The 17,183-nt window shown below is 55.1% G+C and overlaps 4 protein-coding genes across 4 annotated transcripts; 3 read left to right on the top strand and 1 right to left on the bottom strand.

Moving 5' to 3' along the window:
• Window positions 1-3,534: 3,534 nt before the first annotated feature.
• Window positions 3,535-4,842, top strand: NCS57_00124900 (uncharacterized protein; the record flags this gene model as incomplete). Its single annotated transcript, XM_053051319.1, has 1 exon — window positions 3,535-4,842. The coding sequence occupies one exon, from the start codon at window positions 3,535-3,537 to the stop codon at window positions 4,840-4,842; it is 1,308 nt and encodes a 435-aa protein (XP_052919834.1).
• A 228-nt stretch (window positions 4,843-5,070) lies between these two features.
• Window positions 5,071-5,836, bottom strand: NCS57_00124800 (HIT-type domain-containing protein; the record flags this gene model as incomplete). Its single annotated transcript, XM_053051318.1, has 2 exons — window positions 5,071-5,590; window positions 5,646-5,836. 2 exons carry the CDS (start codon window positions 5,834-5,836, stop codon window positions 5,071-5,073), a joined length of 711 nt encoding a protein of 236 aa, XP_052919833.1.
• Window positions 5,837-6,286: 450 nt separating this feature from the next.
• NCS57_00124700 (Nfu-N domain-containing protein) lies at window positions 6,287-7,277 on the top strand (the record flags this gene model as incomplete). Its single annotated transcript, XM_053051317.1, has 2 exons — window positions 6,287-7,087; window positions 7,149-7,277. 2 exons carry the CDS (start codon window positions 6,287-6,289, stop codon window positions 7,275-7,277), a joined length of 930 nt encoding a protein of 309 aa, XP_052919832.1.
• Window positions 7,278-13,833: 6,556 nt separating this feature from the next.
• Window positions 13,834-16,638, top strand: NCS57_00124600 (uncharacterized protein; the record flags this gene model as incomplete). Its single annotated transcript, XM_053051316.1, has 3 exons — window positions 13,834-15,238; window positions 15,299-15,962; window positions 16,017-16,638. 3 exons carry the CDS (start codon window positions 13,834-13,836, stop codon window positions 16,636-16,638), a joined length of 2,691 nt encoding a protein of 896 aa, XP_052919831.1.
• Between the last annotated feature and the right edge of the window lie 545 nt (window positions 16,639-17,183).

Here is a 17,183-nt window from a genome sequence, read left to right as displayed (position 1 = left end):
AAATCGATAGTTGGGAACCGTAGGTAATCTACATCACGATAGGCGGATACATGGCACCACCAAGTGTGCAGTGCGCCCACGCATGGCTTTCACATGGCAACCGCTCGTACACCCCTACCTCGTCCCCACTCTCGCTTGCACTTGCACCACCAAAGATCACGGGGGATGTCATGGATGGCTCCATCCCGACTTCTTTGACAAACACCAGGATCCATTTCAGCTGCGTAACTATCCCTCTTCTAGCCATGAGACAGTCAGATCCCCTCTTTTATTTGTCTTCGACACTTTGTTCTCTTGTTGTAAGCTCAACCGTCAAGCAATGGCTGGCCCTGGTCTAGCTCTTCCTTAAGGAGTAAGCAGCTCATCCTCGACAGCTCGGGATGATGACGACCAAGAGATCCAAGCTCCCTGGCAGGGCGCTCGTTCCAACAAACCCTTTGGGGGGAGACACCAAAGAAGTGCCATGATGCCCTCTGAACCTTCTGTCCCGCATGACCCAAAACTCAAGATGCGCACAACGCTTTGCCCGAGTCCATTCCCGGTAACACGTGGGCATGGCCCGCAACTAACAAGAACCCTGTCACCAGTCCCCCGAACCCGATCGAGGGGTTGCGCGCACGACAGTCTGCAGGTCCCCAACTGCTTTCCTTTGTTCACCTCTTACGAAACTTCCACGATTCCTGAGTGACGGTTAGCGGGCCGAGGCGCACCACCCCTCAGTGCAGTCTTTCCGGGCCTGAAACGCTGTCCAACAGAGCGGTTGATAGATGAGATGCGGCACTTGATTCCCAGGGAGCTCACAGCGTCTGGTCTATCGATATGTCAAGTTTGGCATGCCAGTGGCTTGAAGACGATGATCGAGGCCCCCAAACGCTCAGCTGATCGGCGCAGGGCTCGACTTCTGCCTCTCTGTATAGGCTTTTTGGCTTGTCTGGAACAGTCTTGCCCTCTACAGTCGAGGGTCCTCTGCGCGTCTGGACCACCCTCATCTTTTGGCCCCTTGGATCCAAGGGGCACTCGATAACCTCTCTTCCTCCGTCCTGCGATCTCTGCCAACTGCCGTGATTCAGATCCGCCAAACCGCTCAGATGGCAACATGAAATACCGGATAACTCGGCCTGGCTTTCTCAAAGTTTTCAGTCCAGCTATCGTGGCAACTCTCATCTACGATCGTCCCCTGGTGCCCGGCTTGTCCACGATATGCTTCATTAGCGCTCTTCCGCTTTCGTATCCCTTGGTGGAGGTCCCAGCGGCGTTGTGATACACTGACTCTTGTGTTGAGCTATCCTCGAGATGGAGCGTCGACCGCCTCTCCCGCATGAAGTTCCCAGATCGTGCGATAAGCACGCGTGTGCAATTCAGGAGTTAGGGTCCGTCCCGGCGAGCTTCAAGGCTTCAACCTCAACAGAGTTTAACCAGCAATGCTTAGGAGCTTGGCTTGAGACTACAGCACTAACTTCGTAGGACTTCCACAGCCAGGAAACGACTGAGGGCTACCTTGCCTCTTGAGCACACGACAGCATACTACGTAGTAGACATACGTAGGCGTCTGAACAATGTCAAAGTTGTCATCATCCTGTTGCGAGGCATTCACACCAAGGCGGTTCTCCGGCATAACCATCAAGATAACGCCCGTTTTCTACAGCCACGAGGGTTCACTGTCACTTGACAACGCCAAGGGCAGTTGCCCCTTTGCCCCTTGCCAGGAACTGCACATGTTGAGCAAATGTTCCCCTGGTTCCTGATTTGCTCGGTGGAAGGCAAATATCTCGCATCGAGAGACTTTACGCCAATGACACGAATCCTCCCACAAATCATGCTCAACGCCGGCACTATCCCCGAGTTCCCGGAGGCGTTCCCCGTCTGTGCCTACTACGACTCGAGGTCGTCAGCAATATGTGGCTTGGCACATTCCCAAGCGCCAAAGCTGGTGCTCCCAAACCGGTAACGCACGAGCCGCTATGTGAGTCCTGTCAGTGTCATGGAGCCCTCCCGCAAGCTGTGGCGCCGCCGATTCGAGGTCGGGCAACTTAAATCACGTCCTGGCGGCACGAACTTGCCCGCAAGAGTCGATACGTGCCAGCCTATGGATAGACTCGCGATCAAGCATGTGTTGGGCGATCCCGTCCTTTATCTTAATGGGCAAAATTACATGCGTTACATCATGGTCAGCTTCTGAAACAATAGTTGCGTATTTAACTACGGATCTTGGGGATTAAGATTCATCATCACTCTTTTGGTGTCGACATGCGAGAACGATGTGAGCCCGCGGGCAAACGGTATTATTCGAGCGAGAGCTAAGTGACTGCATTGTTTCCTAGGAGAACACATTAAAAAATGGAATTCCGCGGAAGTGATGCCTCCGTGGGCATCAGAACGATGGCCGCTGGTTGTGATTGGACAAGTTCCGGTCATCTCAGTTCTGGCCCCAAGACTGGAATTTCATTTACATATCGACAACAACAACACCATGCCCGATTAGCCACGCTCAGCTGTTGGCGAGCTGGCTCACGCCCACCTCATCGTTCCGACACCCTTGCACACCCGGTTGACTCGGCCGACCTTGAGCGATGCAAACGTTGTTGCAGTGGGGGCTTGACTACAATGTCTTGCCGTAGCTCTGGTTGGGGGCAACTCCTCGGGTGCCTCATATGTGTTCCCGGAACGCTGTTCAACGATGCTGGGATCCCGTGAGTCCGCATTCGGAGACTTGAGCAATGTGAGACATGACCATGTTTCGTCCCACAGAGCCCTGACTGAAAGCATCTTCTCCAAGCAGCTGGGTCCATTGTTCGACAGGTTGCCCCAGAGAGAACTGCCCGCCCATGGCGATCAGGGACCCCAGACGGTGCACACGGGCATCATGGCTACCACGCTGCCATGCCAGAATAACCTCCGGCCGGACTGCCCCACACATTGCCGTCGGGGCACGAGCCATTTGCGCCGTGGCTCTGTTGCGGATCGACGCCGTCTCATCATGGACCACCAGCCGATTTCAGACTTTCCCCCTGCGGGCCAGGCCCGAAAGGCTTTTTGATGCTTTGCCAAGAAAGCATAGTCATCTCTTTGACTGCGCGAAGGCTCCCATTAGGTATCTTGCCGGGATCTCAGCCAATTATAAATGGCATCTCACTTCCCTCACCCAAATCGAGATATAGGACTAACATATTACCACGCAGCTACAGAGCGACTCAAATAGTGACCTAGTAGTGGAGACTGGTACCGTGTGGGAGCCTTCGCGCAGTCAAAGAGATGACCATGGGAAAATCTCGCCTCCCAGGCGAATCCGGAATACATTTATGATGCCAGACTTCCCCTGGACCACAAGGACTTGTTCTCAAGATATCCAGCACACTGCCCTTCCATACTGCAAAGAACAAGGAGCACAACATAGTCACCCTTTCTCAACACAGCTACCTTCGCCATTCAAGGTAGTCTGGTCAACGCCCCTCCCGTCGCTGTAGTCACAGTGCCATTCCATTCCTCAGGTTCTCACACCCGCACTTCTTCTGAGGGCCCCCCAAGTTGCCCAACATGACCACCACAATGCTCTACACAACGGGTGCTTCGATGGACGAGCCAACGAACAGATTTGCCAGCAAGACCAACACCTCGGGTAAGCCCAGGCACAGGCCAAAGAGCATCCAGATTGAGCCCTTCGACCCCAATGAGCTGAGCAAGAAGCTCACCGGCCTGGCTGTTGAACAAGATGGACAGCCATCGCAACAAAATCAACTTCAGGTGCCCATGTCAGCAAATGACATGGGTGAGCCGTCTCCAAGGACTATTCCGGCACAGCAACCGGCTTCAGCCACGACATCAACAGCACCCAAGTCCCACAAGGAGAAGAAGAACGACAAACTGAGTACACCTACTCAGGCTGCACCATCCCGTCGAGGCAGCATCTTTGACCACCTCCGTTTCAGGGGCTCCAACTACACCGACGAAACCGAACGGCAGGAAGAAGAAGATGCCAAGAAGAAGGTCCGTTATCGACATGTGCCACAGGTAGCGGCGCAACAGTTTGCTCGAACAACTACCGTGGAGCCTCTAGCACAGAAGGCTCAGCCCTCCCCCAAGGGGATGAGACCTGTCCCCGGGCCTCACTCCATGAACAATGGGACCATGTCACTGCAAGAATACAACAGACAGTACAGACGAGCACAGAGTCTATGCAGCGGTAGACCATCGGGACCTCCTGGCCGCACAAGGCTAGAGAGTACTGCCGAGGTGGACGAGGAAAACTCGCAGCAGAAGAACCCTCGAATCTCTGTCCAGGGCCAGTTCTGGAATGATTTAAAGGCGGGTGAGTCAGGCCGAAGGATGAGCACTGGCAACATGTGGGGAAGAAGCGATTCCCAACTCCAAGTCCCATTCCGCAGAGACTCAACCGCCGTCGGGGCCGTCTGCCATAACAACCCGACCTCTGGGAGACGAGGTTCTGCCAGCTCATCGGGCTTCTCAGACGTCTCGTCGGCATTTGCGCGCGATTCTGGCCCAGCTTCGCCCTTCAAGACCGAGTTTGGCGGTGCCAACTCTCCCAACCGGCGAGGATCAGACAACACCAGCGCGGCACCTTCGCGAAGGAGCAGTCTTGCCAACATCGCCAATCCCCAGCGAGCTGCTGAGGTGCACCGTGTAGACTGGTCGCAGAGCGATCAGCCAGTCAAGGTACGACGAGATTCCAAGTGGGCGGGCCTCAAGCAGCGCAAGGCCAGTGTGAACCAGAAGACCAACAACGAGAAGCTTAGTCCTCCTGGTAATGAAACAGAGGTTCAGGCTCAGCCTTCAACCTCACCAAAATCACCCAAGGCTGGATTTCTAGGACGATTCAAACGTTAGCGAGTGAATGGACATGGAAATGGAAGAGATATGAGATGGATTATACCTGAAGAATAATATGACACCAACCAGGGACACATTGTAACATTATCATCAACTATTCAGATTCAGACCAAGAGGCACTTCTTAGCCTTATGCAATTTTAAAAACCACGCGCTTTCAAGTTGAAATGCAAAGGGCGAGAGATGTCGTCCTTTTGGTCCTGCGGCGTGTAACGCTGATGCCCGCTCAGCGCTTTTCCTGTGCCATTAAGCGTTCGATAAGCTTCGTATCCTCCTGCGCGAGTTGCTGGCGTAGTATGTCACCGACATCGGCTTCAGCGTTATCGGTGTTCATGAGATGCAGAATCAGCTCCGAGTACTCGCGAATTGCATCGCCCTCCTCGCCGTCGGCGCGGCGGGCCTTGCGTAAAGCCTCCTTGCCATTCTGTATTCCTATATCGTGGTTCCAGGTCTCTTTCTTTGGTGGTAGGCCCTTGAGGAGGGAGGCAGGAATGGCAGACTTGGTCTCGGGTGGTGGGAGGGTAGCGGCGTGGATCTGAAGAAGCTGGTCGGGCAGGTGGGGATATTTCTGGAAGAGCTGGCGCAGCTTGTCGGAGGATTCGAGAGCGCGGAAGGGGTTCGAGGGGTTGAATGGTTGTCGCGGTTCTGAGGGTTGCTGCTGCAGTTGGGGTTGCTCAGGTTTGGGCGCGGGCTCGGGATCGGGTGGATGGTTCTCGCGATGTGTCTTGTTGCAAGCAACGGAGCAACTTGGATATGTTAGGACTGGTATTGATTGGTATTGGGAAAAGGAAGGAGACTCACTATGGGAGATAGCATCGTGGGCATTTGTACTTGGGCGGGTTCACATTGCACACGCCGCAGAGTGAAGACTTGGGCGGTGTCGCATCAGAGCTTGTGGTAGCTTCAGCGGTATCTTGAGTTCCAGTGTCCGGCACCGGAGTCTCATTTGTAGGCTGCGCAGCCTTATCTGGCTCTTCCTGAGTGGTCGACATGGTTGTAAAAGAGCGCTCAACGTGAAAGCAAGATCGGTTGAAAGTGTGATGTCAACTTTTGCGATTAGAAGAAAAAAAAAAATGACAGGCCAAGCTCACGGCCCCGCGCGTCATGGCTTCCGACCCGCGCTCGAGCAACGGAGAAAAAGAAAAAGTGTGGTCCGTGCACAAACGGGTCCCCCTCAGCCTGCCCTTGCATCATAGCACGGCAATTACTAATGCTCGGGCCTATCACGGCTTGCACGGCTACACAAGACCGAGGACGGCGGCGAAAACTTGAGAGTCCGAGAACAAGCCAACACCAAACCGCTCTTTTTTTTCTCTCTTAATTCTCAAAGCAGAGGCATTTGATGAATCCTTCCTATTGATACTTTGGATTGCCCCCCTACAATTCGCTCCTCGTTTCCTTTTCCCTGCCATCATCGTTAGTCCAGCTTCCGGAATCGCGTCATGGCTTCTTCCAGAGCTCCCCGAGTTGTGTCACGGACACTGGCTACCCTCACCCGGTCCGCCACGGAGACGACCTCCCGGACAGCGCCGCGATGGACTCGCCCTCTTAGCACAGTCCGAACCCAGCTTCCTACCGCTACATCCTCTTCCCGCCCTCGGGTACAACTCCGCGCCCGACCGGCGACCGCCCCAGGGCTCGCCGGCGTCGGCAGCGGCGTCCGAACCATCTTCATCCAGACCGAGGGCACGCCGAACCCCGACGCCCTCAAGTTCCTGCCAAACCACCGCGTCGTCCCCGAGGGCTTCTCTACACCCTTTATCGAATATCTCAACCCCCGAGCGACCATCTCGCCGCCGCACCCCTCACCCCTCGCCGCCAAGCTCATGAACATTGACGGAGTCACCTCCGTCTTCTACGGCGCTGACTTTATCACTGTGACCAAGGCTGCCGATGCCAATTGGGCGCACATCCGACCCGAGATCTTTGCCCTCATCACCGAGGCAATTACATCAGGCGAGACACTCGTTAACGTCGCTGAGCGTCGTGAGGGCGAGACCCATCCCGAAGCTGAGGAGGACAGTCTGGCATACAATGAGGATGACAGCGAGGTTGTCGGCATGATCAAGGAATTGCTCGAGACGCGCATCCGACCAGCCATCCAGGAGGACGGCGGTGACATTGATTTCCGAGGTTTCGATGACGAAGGATATGTGCACCTGAGGTTGCGAGGCGCATGCCGCACATGCGACTCCAGCACGGTTACTCTCAAGAACGGTATTGAGGGCATGCTAATGCATTATGTGAGTTTTGTTCCCTCTCCTTCATACCACGCCGTACTGGCTCGCTAATACGCCACATCAGATTGAAGAGGTCAAGGGCGTGAAGCAAGTGCTGGATCAAGAGGAGGAGATTGCTCTCAAGGAGTTTGAAAAGTTCGAGGAAAAGCTGAAGCAGCAAAAGGGACAGGGACAGGTGGCTTCGGCAGCATAGATAGCCGGATGATATGAACCCATTGTATCTGTATAGTAGTTTGGCGGGACAACCTCATGATACCCACGTATGCTCATGCCCCTGTTCCCTCCCCCATGTACCATTATTTCATTCCATCGCACGCATCGGTAGATCAAGGCTCACTGGCTTTCTCGATGGATTATGAGACATCAATAGGCGCTCCATTCATGTGGTGTTGTTCCTCTCTAGACCGGAGATGCCCAACTCTGCAGCACAGTAGACCTGGGTCATCGTTCACTCATGGCGCCGTGTTAGCCCCTCAAACCTCTGCAAGGATACTGGAGTGGGACTTTGTCCCGTGGCCGGATTCGGAGTAGAGGGTGTGCGAACTTTAAATGCCCCGATAAACAAGGAGCGACCTTCAGACATTCTCCAATTCGACGACGCCAAGCTTTGCTGTGGGCTTGCCATTGATGCAGATGTCCTCGGCTGCAGCGCGGCACAGCCACCAACCTGGTGGTTTGTGAGGTCTCGTGCTGGACTCGAAAGGTTCCGATCGTGATGGAGCAGCATTTGCTCTTCGCGATACACCGGCATATGTGCTGGGTAACCGAAATATCCATGCCATGTTTCCATAGCCAGGAACGCTTCGATGGCATGTGCAAGGCCATCGTCGTCCACTGCCGTGTCCGATCCTGAAAGCGCAGCAAGATTGGCACGGGCATTGCCGTACCGGACTAACGTTAGATGCTTTGTTCCACCTGAACAGGCGTCGGGGGGATATGGTCAAGATGATAGTGCGCATCCTGCTCCCTTGAACCGGTACCCTTGGGTACAAGCCTGTTTCCGTCCTGAGGCTCCACGAAATGAGGAGAAAATCCGGGGTAGCACCCCGCCAGAACCAATGGATTTGAGGTGCAACATCCAATGGATCCATCGCATGGCGGGGACACCTCCACCACGCCCATCCCATCCCAACCCATCCCATGCCGTGCCGTGGCTGTCGTGATGGCTAGGAAGGTGATGGCCGTTTGCCTCGCGCATGCTAAATATCCGAACCGATAGCCTCGTATCGTTTTCCATGGCATCAAAGTTTCGGCTTTTAGACTCTAGTGCTTCATGAGAAGTCCTGCAAGTTGGAAATACCGGCCTTTTTCGTGGCTTGCCTGTGTAGGATCAAAACAGCACTGACGGCGAACTCAGGTCAATGAATTCTCCAGGGCTTCTGGATGCATGCATTTCAGTGACATGCAGGCCCCCAAGGCGGCACTTGATTTCAATTCCCAAGCCCAATGATTGTCGAGGAGGCTGAGACTTTGAGGGGGTACGTGTGTGATATATCCGATCATGGCCCGAATCAACATCAGGCCTCGGAGGGAGCGGCAAAGGCCTTGTCAGAAACGACGCTGTCTCCAGCGAAAGGTGCGCCGTGCCCGGCCTACCGGCGTCCTGGAGAACGAGTGCCGTCATCTTGCCAACTTTAGCTCAGTAAACACCCCCAGCTCCAGGAACCCAGCCATGATGGCGCGTGACGTGCTGCAGCCGCGGTGCAGCTGGTTCTACAACAATGTCTTCCTCTCGTCCCGACTGACCAAATGCTGTGAGCTGGTGGCGCTCCCTGGCATGGAGGAACAAGGTGGTTTCTTTGACGCTAAGTCGAACCAAGTCTGGTCGAGTGAGATGTTCCTGTCGCATTCATCCACTGGCCTGCAACCTGCGTCTTGCTAATGCTCTTGGTTGGGCAGGCATATCCAGTTTGCCGATTTACAGACAGGACAGCACCCGAAACGCCTGGCAGGGAATTCGCTCTTTAGCACCCGCGACGAGCTGGAGACTCTCGGGGATGTCGAGGCGCCAAAGCTGCGTCATGGGGACGGTCGACTGGGCGAGGAGCCGCAGGTGAATGGCCGAAGCCGTCGCGGGGAAGGCTGTACAGCACCAGGCGGGAGAGCAGGGTAATTGAATCTGCACCGTAACCCCAGCATCTGGTGAGAGCGAGTGAGGATCGACGCCTTGGCTAATGCGGGCCACATGGCGTGTCGAATCTGCCATTCCCATGTGCCGAATTGTCATGGCCTGGACTTCATATTGCTCCAAACGGTTCAACGCTCAGAAGGCTTTGGCGTTGCTTAGACAATTGAGGATGTTTCCATCGAAATTACTGAACCAGTCACGGGCCTGAACGAGCTGTCGCGTAGAACTCAATGCTCGGTAGAGCCTGAAGGCATATCGATACTTTAATGAGAAGACGGCAGTTCCTGGTGGGCGTGAGCTTGATGTTGGGAGGTCCTTCGCCATGGATTCAATTACAGTGTGAATTTGGAGGGTTGGTTACTGTCTGGGAGTAGACGGGCAACACCCACTGCATCCATCACAGGCAAGTTCCTTCCATCCCTTGAGGTTTGGTGCGCACAGTAAAGTTTATCACATTTACACCCACAGGGAATGAGGCCGGGGTTGGCATTCCCAGACAGCGAAAAGGAGCCAAGACTTGGAGCAGGGTTTGGAACAGTTGTAAGGTTCCCCGAGACCATTCGAGACACCCAGGGATCATCTTTGATCTCGGTAGGGAGCAAGGTTGGATGATATGATGAAAAAGAAGCGCGAACCTGGGACGCAGGGATATTGCTTTTTATTAATCGCGGCTCTTTATTTTCTCTGACTGAGACTGAACAGATCCATTGCAAGCCCAACTCCGGAAAGTGACGTGAGGAACTCTGACAGAGAGCTTCCAGCAGGTGGGAACTGTGTCTTGCACTAGAGTGCGGCGGCGATCTTGATCAGGGAGTCCCTTGGATCGCATCGCTGACCGGCCTATCCCACCTATGGCATGGTCACGGGAGACGCGATCATAGTTCGTCCGGTAAGCTACAACACACGATGACGCCGTTGCCTTTCTGCGCGTCGGATGACAATGACAATGAATTCACCAGGGTGCCGAGAGGCATTACCAAAGCCATCATCATGGAGCCCAGTGGCGGCGGGGTCTCGTCCTCGAGTCGAGGTCGCCGGCTCCAGCTCTTCTGTGCCTAGCCCTAGCCCATGCCTCAAGCTGCAATGCCAGCCATGCCTGGTCCCTCCGCATCCTGTCCGGATTCCTCGCCTTTTCCCGCGACTGATTCACCTGATGTGATCCATGGATGCTCTGACGCTGAGCGTTCGGTTGGTCGGGGTCCTGGTGGAGTCGATGAGCTTCTTCCGAGTAGCGTATGTGGAGTGTCCAATCCGCTTTCATTGTAACGGCACCAAGCACGGAGCCCTGCAAGGACAGGGAGGGCATCCACCACCTTGAGCCTGGAAGAATCGACTTGTTTGCCTGCTGTGTCCCGACGTCCATCATCAAGCGGCTACCTACTGTGAGTGGGTGTCCTTCTGTAGCTTCAGGAGCCGCCCATCCCCCCCCTTTAACAGACTCTAGTCGCGTCCCCCCCTACACATGAGGTACGCAAAGGGCACGAGATGAGGGACGTTGAAGGAAGGGCAGCCGCAGAGCCAAGCGTCATAGGCTCCGTCTTTTGCGGGTGCTGTTGTTGATGCGACGAGGACTCGTCCATCCCAGCCCCCATTGAAACTGTGCATCACGAGAGGCGAATGACGCAGCCTCCCAACCTCATCATGTACTGTGCTGTGCTGTGCTGTGCTGCAGTAGCAGTGAAGGCACTCACTGCACGGACGGCTGCCAATGGCCATCAGCAGCTTAAAATTCAGATCATGTTGCTGCCCGTCCATGGTCGTATCAGCGGCCAGGAGAGCAGCACCCAGGTCCTGTCAGATAGTTTGCGTTCCAGGAAAGACCTCATATTTGTGTTGGCCTGTCCTTAACACGTCCGGGGTATGGATGTGTTTCGAGACCTCAATGCGCCCAGTGCGTGTGCCTTGAGCGTCGTGTCAGGGTCCAGGGCTCGCTGGGGGACTGCCAATTGACCTGGGAGAGAGCGCAAGAACCTAGGGCAGTGCGCCTGGGATTGCACTCTAACTTGTAGTACAGTTACCATGCCTTTTGCCTTTTATGATAGAGCTCTTTTGCATCATCCTCTCACCATGTTCTAGAGCCTCCAGTGGTCACCAATAATTCGACGCCCGTCGTGACAGTCCAGTTAAGGTAACCCAAGAGAACGTTTGCCGGCTCCTGCCAATCCGCCAGCGCCCTGGCTCTTTCCACTCCGCATCCATCCATCCATCCACCCTTTTTACCTTTGCTTCCATCACTTCCAACAATAACAACACCACCTTGACTGGCTGCCCTCCCCATCGCCGCCATTACCGCCACTTAGTTGACACCATCTTCCAAGAGGGGGTCCCCTCCTCTACAACGTCTGGAAAAGCATATCAAGATCGAGTTCCCCACGCTCATCTTCACGTTCTGCCCGCCCAGAATCGCATCTCGATATCGCGTGCCTTGCGGCCCAACTGTCCTAGCGTCAACTGCCTACCGAGCAGGCGACACAGCATTCGCCCAGCTAGCTCGCTAAGGCAGCTCTCCCCAGATCATCGCCCACTTTCCGAGACCGCCATCGGTCACGGCTACTGCACCTTGGATGCGCCGACGTGCCTTATCAACCCGCCAGTCTGGATCGTAACCACGTCCTTGGTTTCGCGACGACGTCGGTTGCCCGAGCTCCTGCAAATCAAGCAACAACTTATCCGAGGTCTGTCTCTGTCCAGGTATGAGTTTGGTGGCTCTTCCCTTGTTTTGGTGTTTCTCTGGCCTTGCCTCTGGCGTCGCCCGTGCTGCAAATCAAACATGGTCACCAGAGGTATCGGTACCTTGCTCTAGGGCTCTCCGCTAACGCATCGTTCTCCAGGTTTGGCTGGTAACCGGACTAGGAACAGAGCGTCTTCCACTTTACGTACCCCTCAGTCTCTGATCTTCTGATCAGACTCCCGACCTACGGTGTTCCGACCGCATCTCCTTCTTCTTCCTCGCGGTCCTCTCCACCTCGGCACTCTCCACTGGATTCTGCTGCTCCCGTGCTCCACCTTCTGTTCATCAAAAGGTTGTCACGACTCCATATTCAACCTTTCCCCTCTCTCCAGCCATCCTTTCGCGACGCCGCTCCGACCTACAACTAGGACCCCTCCCCTGCTGCGCCGCCAACCAACTTCACCCATTGGAAGCTCCAGCGCCGCCACCCCAGTACCCGCAGAGGAACGGCAGTATTAGCTAGAGGCCCATACCGCCCGCCGCCAGCCATTTCGACGTGCCTCTTCAGCACCACTTAGAACCTGGTCTCGTGTCGCAACCGCACCTCGACACAACCTGAGCACTTATCGCATCGCATCGCAAAGAGCAGCGGCAGCAGTCAACAAGCAGGAAGGAGTAGCGACACGCGACGCACTGCAACGCTGCCCCGCGACACGCGAGACGAAGTCTCTCCTCATCACGGCCCACTGCCATTTTCATTTACTGTCGTCTTTGTGTGTGCGCAGCGCGACGCTGTCCTCCTCCCCCGCCTTCCGACCGTCCAGCAACCACCGCGAACCCTCTCCTCATTCATCTCTCGTGCGTTTCCACCTGCCGCTATCCGCGATCAACCATTCTTTGCCAGTCTATTCCTGGCATTGCCGTTGATGCTGTAGTGGTCGACGCAGGTCCAGGACTCAGGAAGCGACTAACCCAGCGACCGCCACCTGTTCGCCACCGTCGACTCTGTCGTCTCTCTGTCGTCTCTCGCCATACGGGCCACCCCTACGAGTGACCAACCCCGCGTCATTCCCTCGGTGTCTGTGGTGTCGGTCTTGCGCGCCTGCTTGCGAGCCTTCTCTCTGACAATGGGCCACGACTAGTTCCCTTTGTCGCCGCAGCACTTGACGCACTCGTCCCTTCTACACCTTTCCGACATTGATCAGGTCCTACTTGCGAATGGGTGTCCGCCTCACACCTGCCTCCGTCACCCTACCTCTCTCGACAACTTGAATCATCTCTTTGCGCCTTGGGTTAGACGCGCTGGTGTTTAGATATTCTACTCTCTCCGACCACACTAATCGACCACCTGGGCTCGCGCCAGATTCCCCGTTGCATCGACTTGCAGATTTCCACCAGAATCGCCACTCCGCGAAGCCACATCTCCTCAATCCCGGCTGCAGCATCGTTATTATTTTTTTCCTTCGCGTTTCATCTGTTTTCACGAACTAGAATTTGGCACGTGTGACGACATAGTCCATAGACATCCTCGAGATCTGCGTCTCTGGTAAGTGAGCTGGATTTATACCTCCCCATCTTTATCAGCACACCACTGCCCCATTTCCCTGTTCCCATATGTTGACCTGGGTGCGATATTCACTATGACTTACTTGTATGCCATCCATTACTGTGCATTGTTTTGCCCGGCCTGTCACGAGGCCTTTGTTTCCCCACCACCAGAATAACTGCCTAGCAGACCAAATACTCATGGGATCGGACTAATCAGTCATAGCTACGTTTCCATTCTCTTCTGAAAAGAACTCATTATTTCAGCCTCTTACTTCTCCACGGCTCCAGCAACCAGGTCGCATCACCACTTCTCCCTCTCTATACAGGACTCTGTGCCCACAACATCAGCCTTGCAGGAGTTTGGAGGATATCCAGGCGGTTTCATCCTCAGGTTGACAGACAATGAGCTCTGGTTCACTCAAGACAGGCCCGCCGTCGAGACTAGGCCAAGGCTCTCATGCTGCGGCCACGGCCAACAACCAGTCACTACTCCTCGACAAGTTGCATGCTCGAACGTCCACGCCAGATTCAGAAGCTCTCGCTAGCTCAGACGACGAAGGCGACCATCGCCAAGAGTCCGCACACACAGCTACACAGTCCAGCTCTCAACCACCAAAACCTGTTCGAAGACCTTCGTGGTTGAACGAAACCTCACAGACCTTAGGCCGTCCTCGCAAAGGATCATTTGCTAGTAGCTCAATGTCGCCCACAGCTTCACATCCCAGCACTCCATCTGCCGAGGCTGGTGCGGGCGCCTGGGGCTCGCACTCAACGTCGTCCGTCATGGGCCGGCCAGCAGGGTCATCCGCCTTCCCATGGGGAACTGGAATCTGGAACGCTGAGCGCAAGGATCCTCCCTCGAGACTCAGCGAAGTTCTGCCATCCCCTACATCAACCATGCCTCCAGGAACTGCAGGCAACTCCTTCTTTGGTGGTGACACGCAGACGTCTCCGGTATCGCGGGATTCTGGGCCCAACCCTCAAATCCCTTTCGCGATCCCCCTTCACCCCACACCTAAAACCTACCGGTCTCAGTCGTATTCAGTTGGTCAGCTCGATCCTGAGTCAACGGCCGCTCCGCCTGCTATGAGCTCCTCGGCTATCTTGGGGCGTGCTCGCCATCCTGTTCTTAGCCATCGACCTTCTCGCCCTAGTATGTTGAGCGAAATGGCCAACGATGGCTCAATGCTCGGGAAAGTGAAGGAAGTAGAGGATGATGACGACGAGAGCCCAAATGAATCGCTGCAGGAATCTTGGCACCAACACCAACCCTCTCAACAAACCTCTGACGCCAAAACCATCGAGATGCTCGCGCGAGAAAACGCAATTCTACGCCAGCAACAAACGCAGTATAATGCACGCATTCGGCCTCGGGCTGTGACCGGATCTGGCTATATGGGAAATGGCTATTCATTGCGAGAGACCGTGCCAGAAGAATCCGATTTTGCCATTGACGAGCTTGATGAAGCAAACGAGGCAGGCGACATGTTGGCCAAACGAGCTCTAAATCGCCGGATGAGTGAATATGGACCGGCATCTATTCGCGCTCCGTTTGGCGTTGATGGCCGAAAGGTTGATAATACCAACCTCAAGAAGGCCCTCTGGTCGACCTCGCTCGGATTCCCTGTCACAGACGTCTCGCAGAGCAGACGACACTCTTTCGCCAACATGCCCACTCGTCAGGGATCTATCAGCTCTATCCCAGACTCTACCTCAGTTCTTGAGCCTTCCGCAACCGAAATGCAGCAATCTCAAGACTTTCCTCCCGGCTACCCCGACGCTTCTGCGTTCGGAGCCGCTGCTCACGGTGAGTGGGAGCGCACACCCCGTAGCCTTATCTTGGACCGCACCCTAACATCCACAATAGCTGGTCAGTACTTTGGCGGAGCTGCGAACGTGGGAAATGCGTACCAGACCGGATTCCCAAGCCAGTACTCGTCCTATGGCCTTCCTAACCCCTACGCGAATCGCGCGCCATCTCCTCATCGCAATGTGTATAGCATCGCTCAGCCCCGGCACAACCAGCTGCTCCACATCGTCTTGTTCAAATGCGCCAGGGCCGACGTCTTCTACATCCAAGAGGGCACTGGACTCACTGTCAAGCCTGGAGATCTAGTCATAGTTGAAGCTGATCGTGGCACTGACCTTGGGACCGTGGCCAAGGACAACGTCGACTGGCAGACAGCCAAGGAGCTCAAAGAACACTATGCCGAGGAGCAGTACAAGTGGCTCATGATGTACTCCCAGGGTGCCGCCGCTGCGCAAGAGGGAGCTGGGGCTGGTCTTCTTGCCTCTTCCACCGGCCTCCAGGGGAGCGCCGTTGGGGGCATGGGGCCTCCAAGCCAGCATCATGCTCAAGAGCCAAATGCTGGCGAGCTCCGGCCCAAGCTCATCAAGCGCCTTGCCCAAAGTCATGAGGTGCACGCCTTGCGGGACAAGGAGGGGCAAGAAGCAAAGGCCAAGCGGGTGTGCATGCAGAAAGTCAAGGAGCATGGACTCAACATGGAGATCCTGGATGCTGAATTCCAGATGTGAGTATGAGTGATAGACTTGCCGATGCCGATGTACTGACATGGTTATCATAGGGATTGGAAGAAGTTGACCTTCTACTACTTTGCCGACTCGTACATCAACTTCAACTCTCTCGTTACGGACCTGTTCAAGATCTACAAAACGCGAATCTGGATGTCTGCTATTAACCCAGCCTCTTTCGCCAGCCCAACTCTCGGTATCCAGGCTCCAAGCGGCATTGGCCCTGGTGCTGTGGGAGTTAACCGTGCCACCGGTGGCAGTGATCGACGGCAGAACCAGCAAAACCAGGAGTCGCACCAAGCCACGGCCTTCACAGCTGGGGCTAGAGACAGCCGTGGGTTCCGGCCAACATTCAGCCAGCCCTATGGCAACGAAAGCCGCCTTGCTCAGGCGCCTGGCTATCCCCCTTCCAACTACCCATACGGGCAGTTTAGTCCGTTTGGCAATCCCAACCCCAGAACCAACGTTCCTTACGGAACAGGAGCTGTCCCGGCCATGGAGGGCTTCCCTGGAGGCCAGGTTCAGCATCCTGCAGACTTTCAGTCTATGCGACAGCGCTTCCCTAACCCGCAGTCTGGGCCGAGTCCTACGCCACACTCGCAGGGAGCATCGCCCTTGGCTCCCCAGAATGACTGGGTGGGATCGTTTCAGGGACTCTCGCTCAACACTCATTGATGTGGGACCTTGAAGGCGCTGGACGACTGACTTGTCATGTTCCTTTCGATTCGATCCCTTGCGCCTCGAGCAGATTCAGGGCCATCCACCGATACATAAGACGTGGGGGGCTAGAGATGCCTTTCGAGATTCAAGACTTAGCCCCAAGTGGTCTACTGATGTGGCTTTCTTGTGCGTTTTCTACACGCTCGGTCAACCCTTTCGTTTTTGTCATTTTACTCTTTTTAGGGGGGCGTTTGCAGGCACTCACATGCTCTCACTTGGCAAGCTGCCAGACGAGGGCTGTGATGCTGTCGATTTACTTCGTTTCTGCCGATACTTTACTACTCAGGATCTAGGATCCAACGGCCGTTTTCACGACAGGGAGTAGGGGAAGGGGAAAGACAGATGACAGGCACGCAATGGTTTTTGCTTCACAGGTTGAGATTATAGACAGAGAGATCCATGGCTTTCGCATTCACGGCTGTAACTAATATGCGATCAAAAAGGGACGTGTTTGGGATATAGTTGGGGACCATGTATGACAAAGATTTCCTTTACCTACT

Source organism: Fusarium keratoplasticum, chromosome 1 (genome assembly GCF_025433545.1).
Source record: "Fusarium keratoplasticum isolate Fu6.1 chromosome 1, whole genome shotgun sequence".
Classification (NCBI taxonomy): Eukaryota; Fungi; Ascomycota; class Sordariomycetes; order Hypocreales; family Nectriaceae; genus Fusarium; species Fusarium keratoplasticum.
Note: the sequence above shows the minus strand (reverse complement) of the source record. Positions and strands in the feature narration are given on the sequence as shown.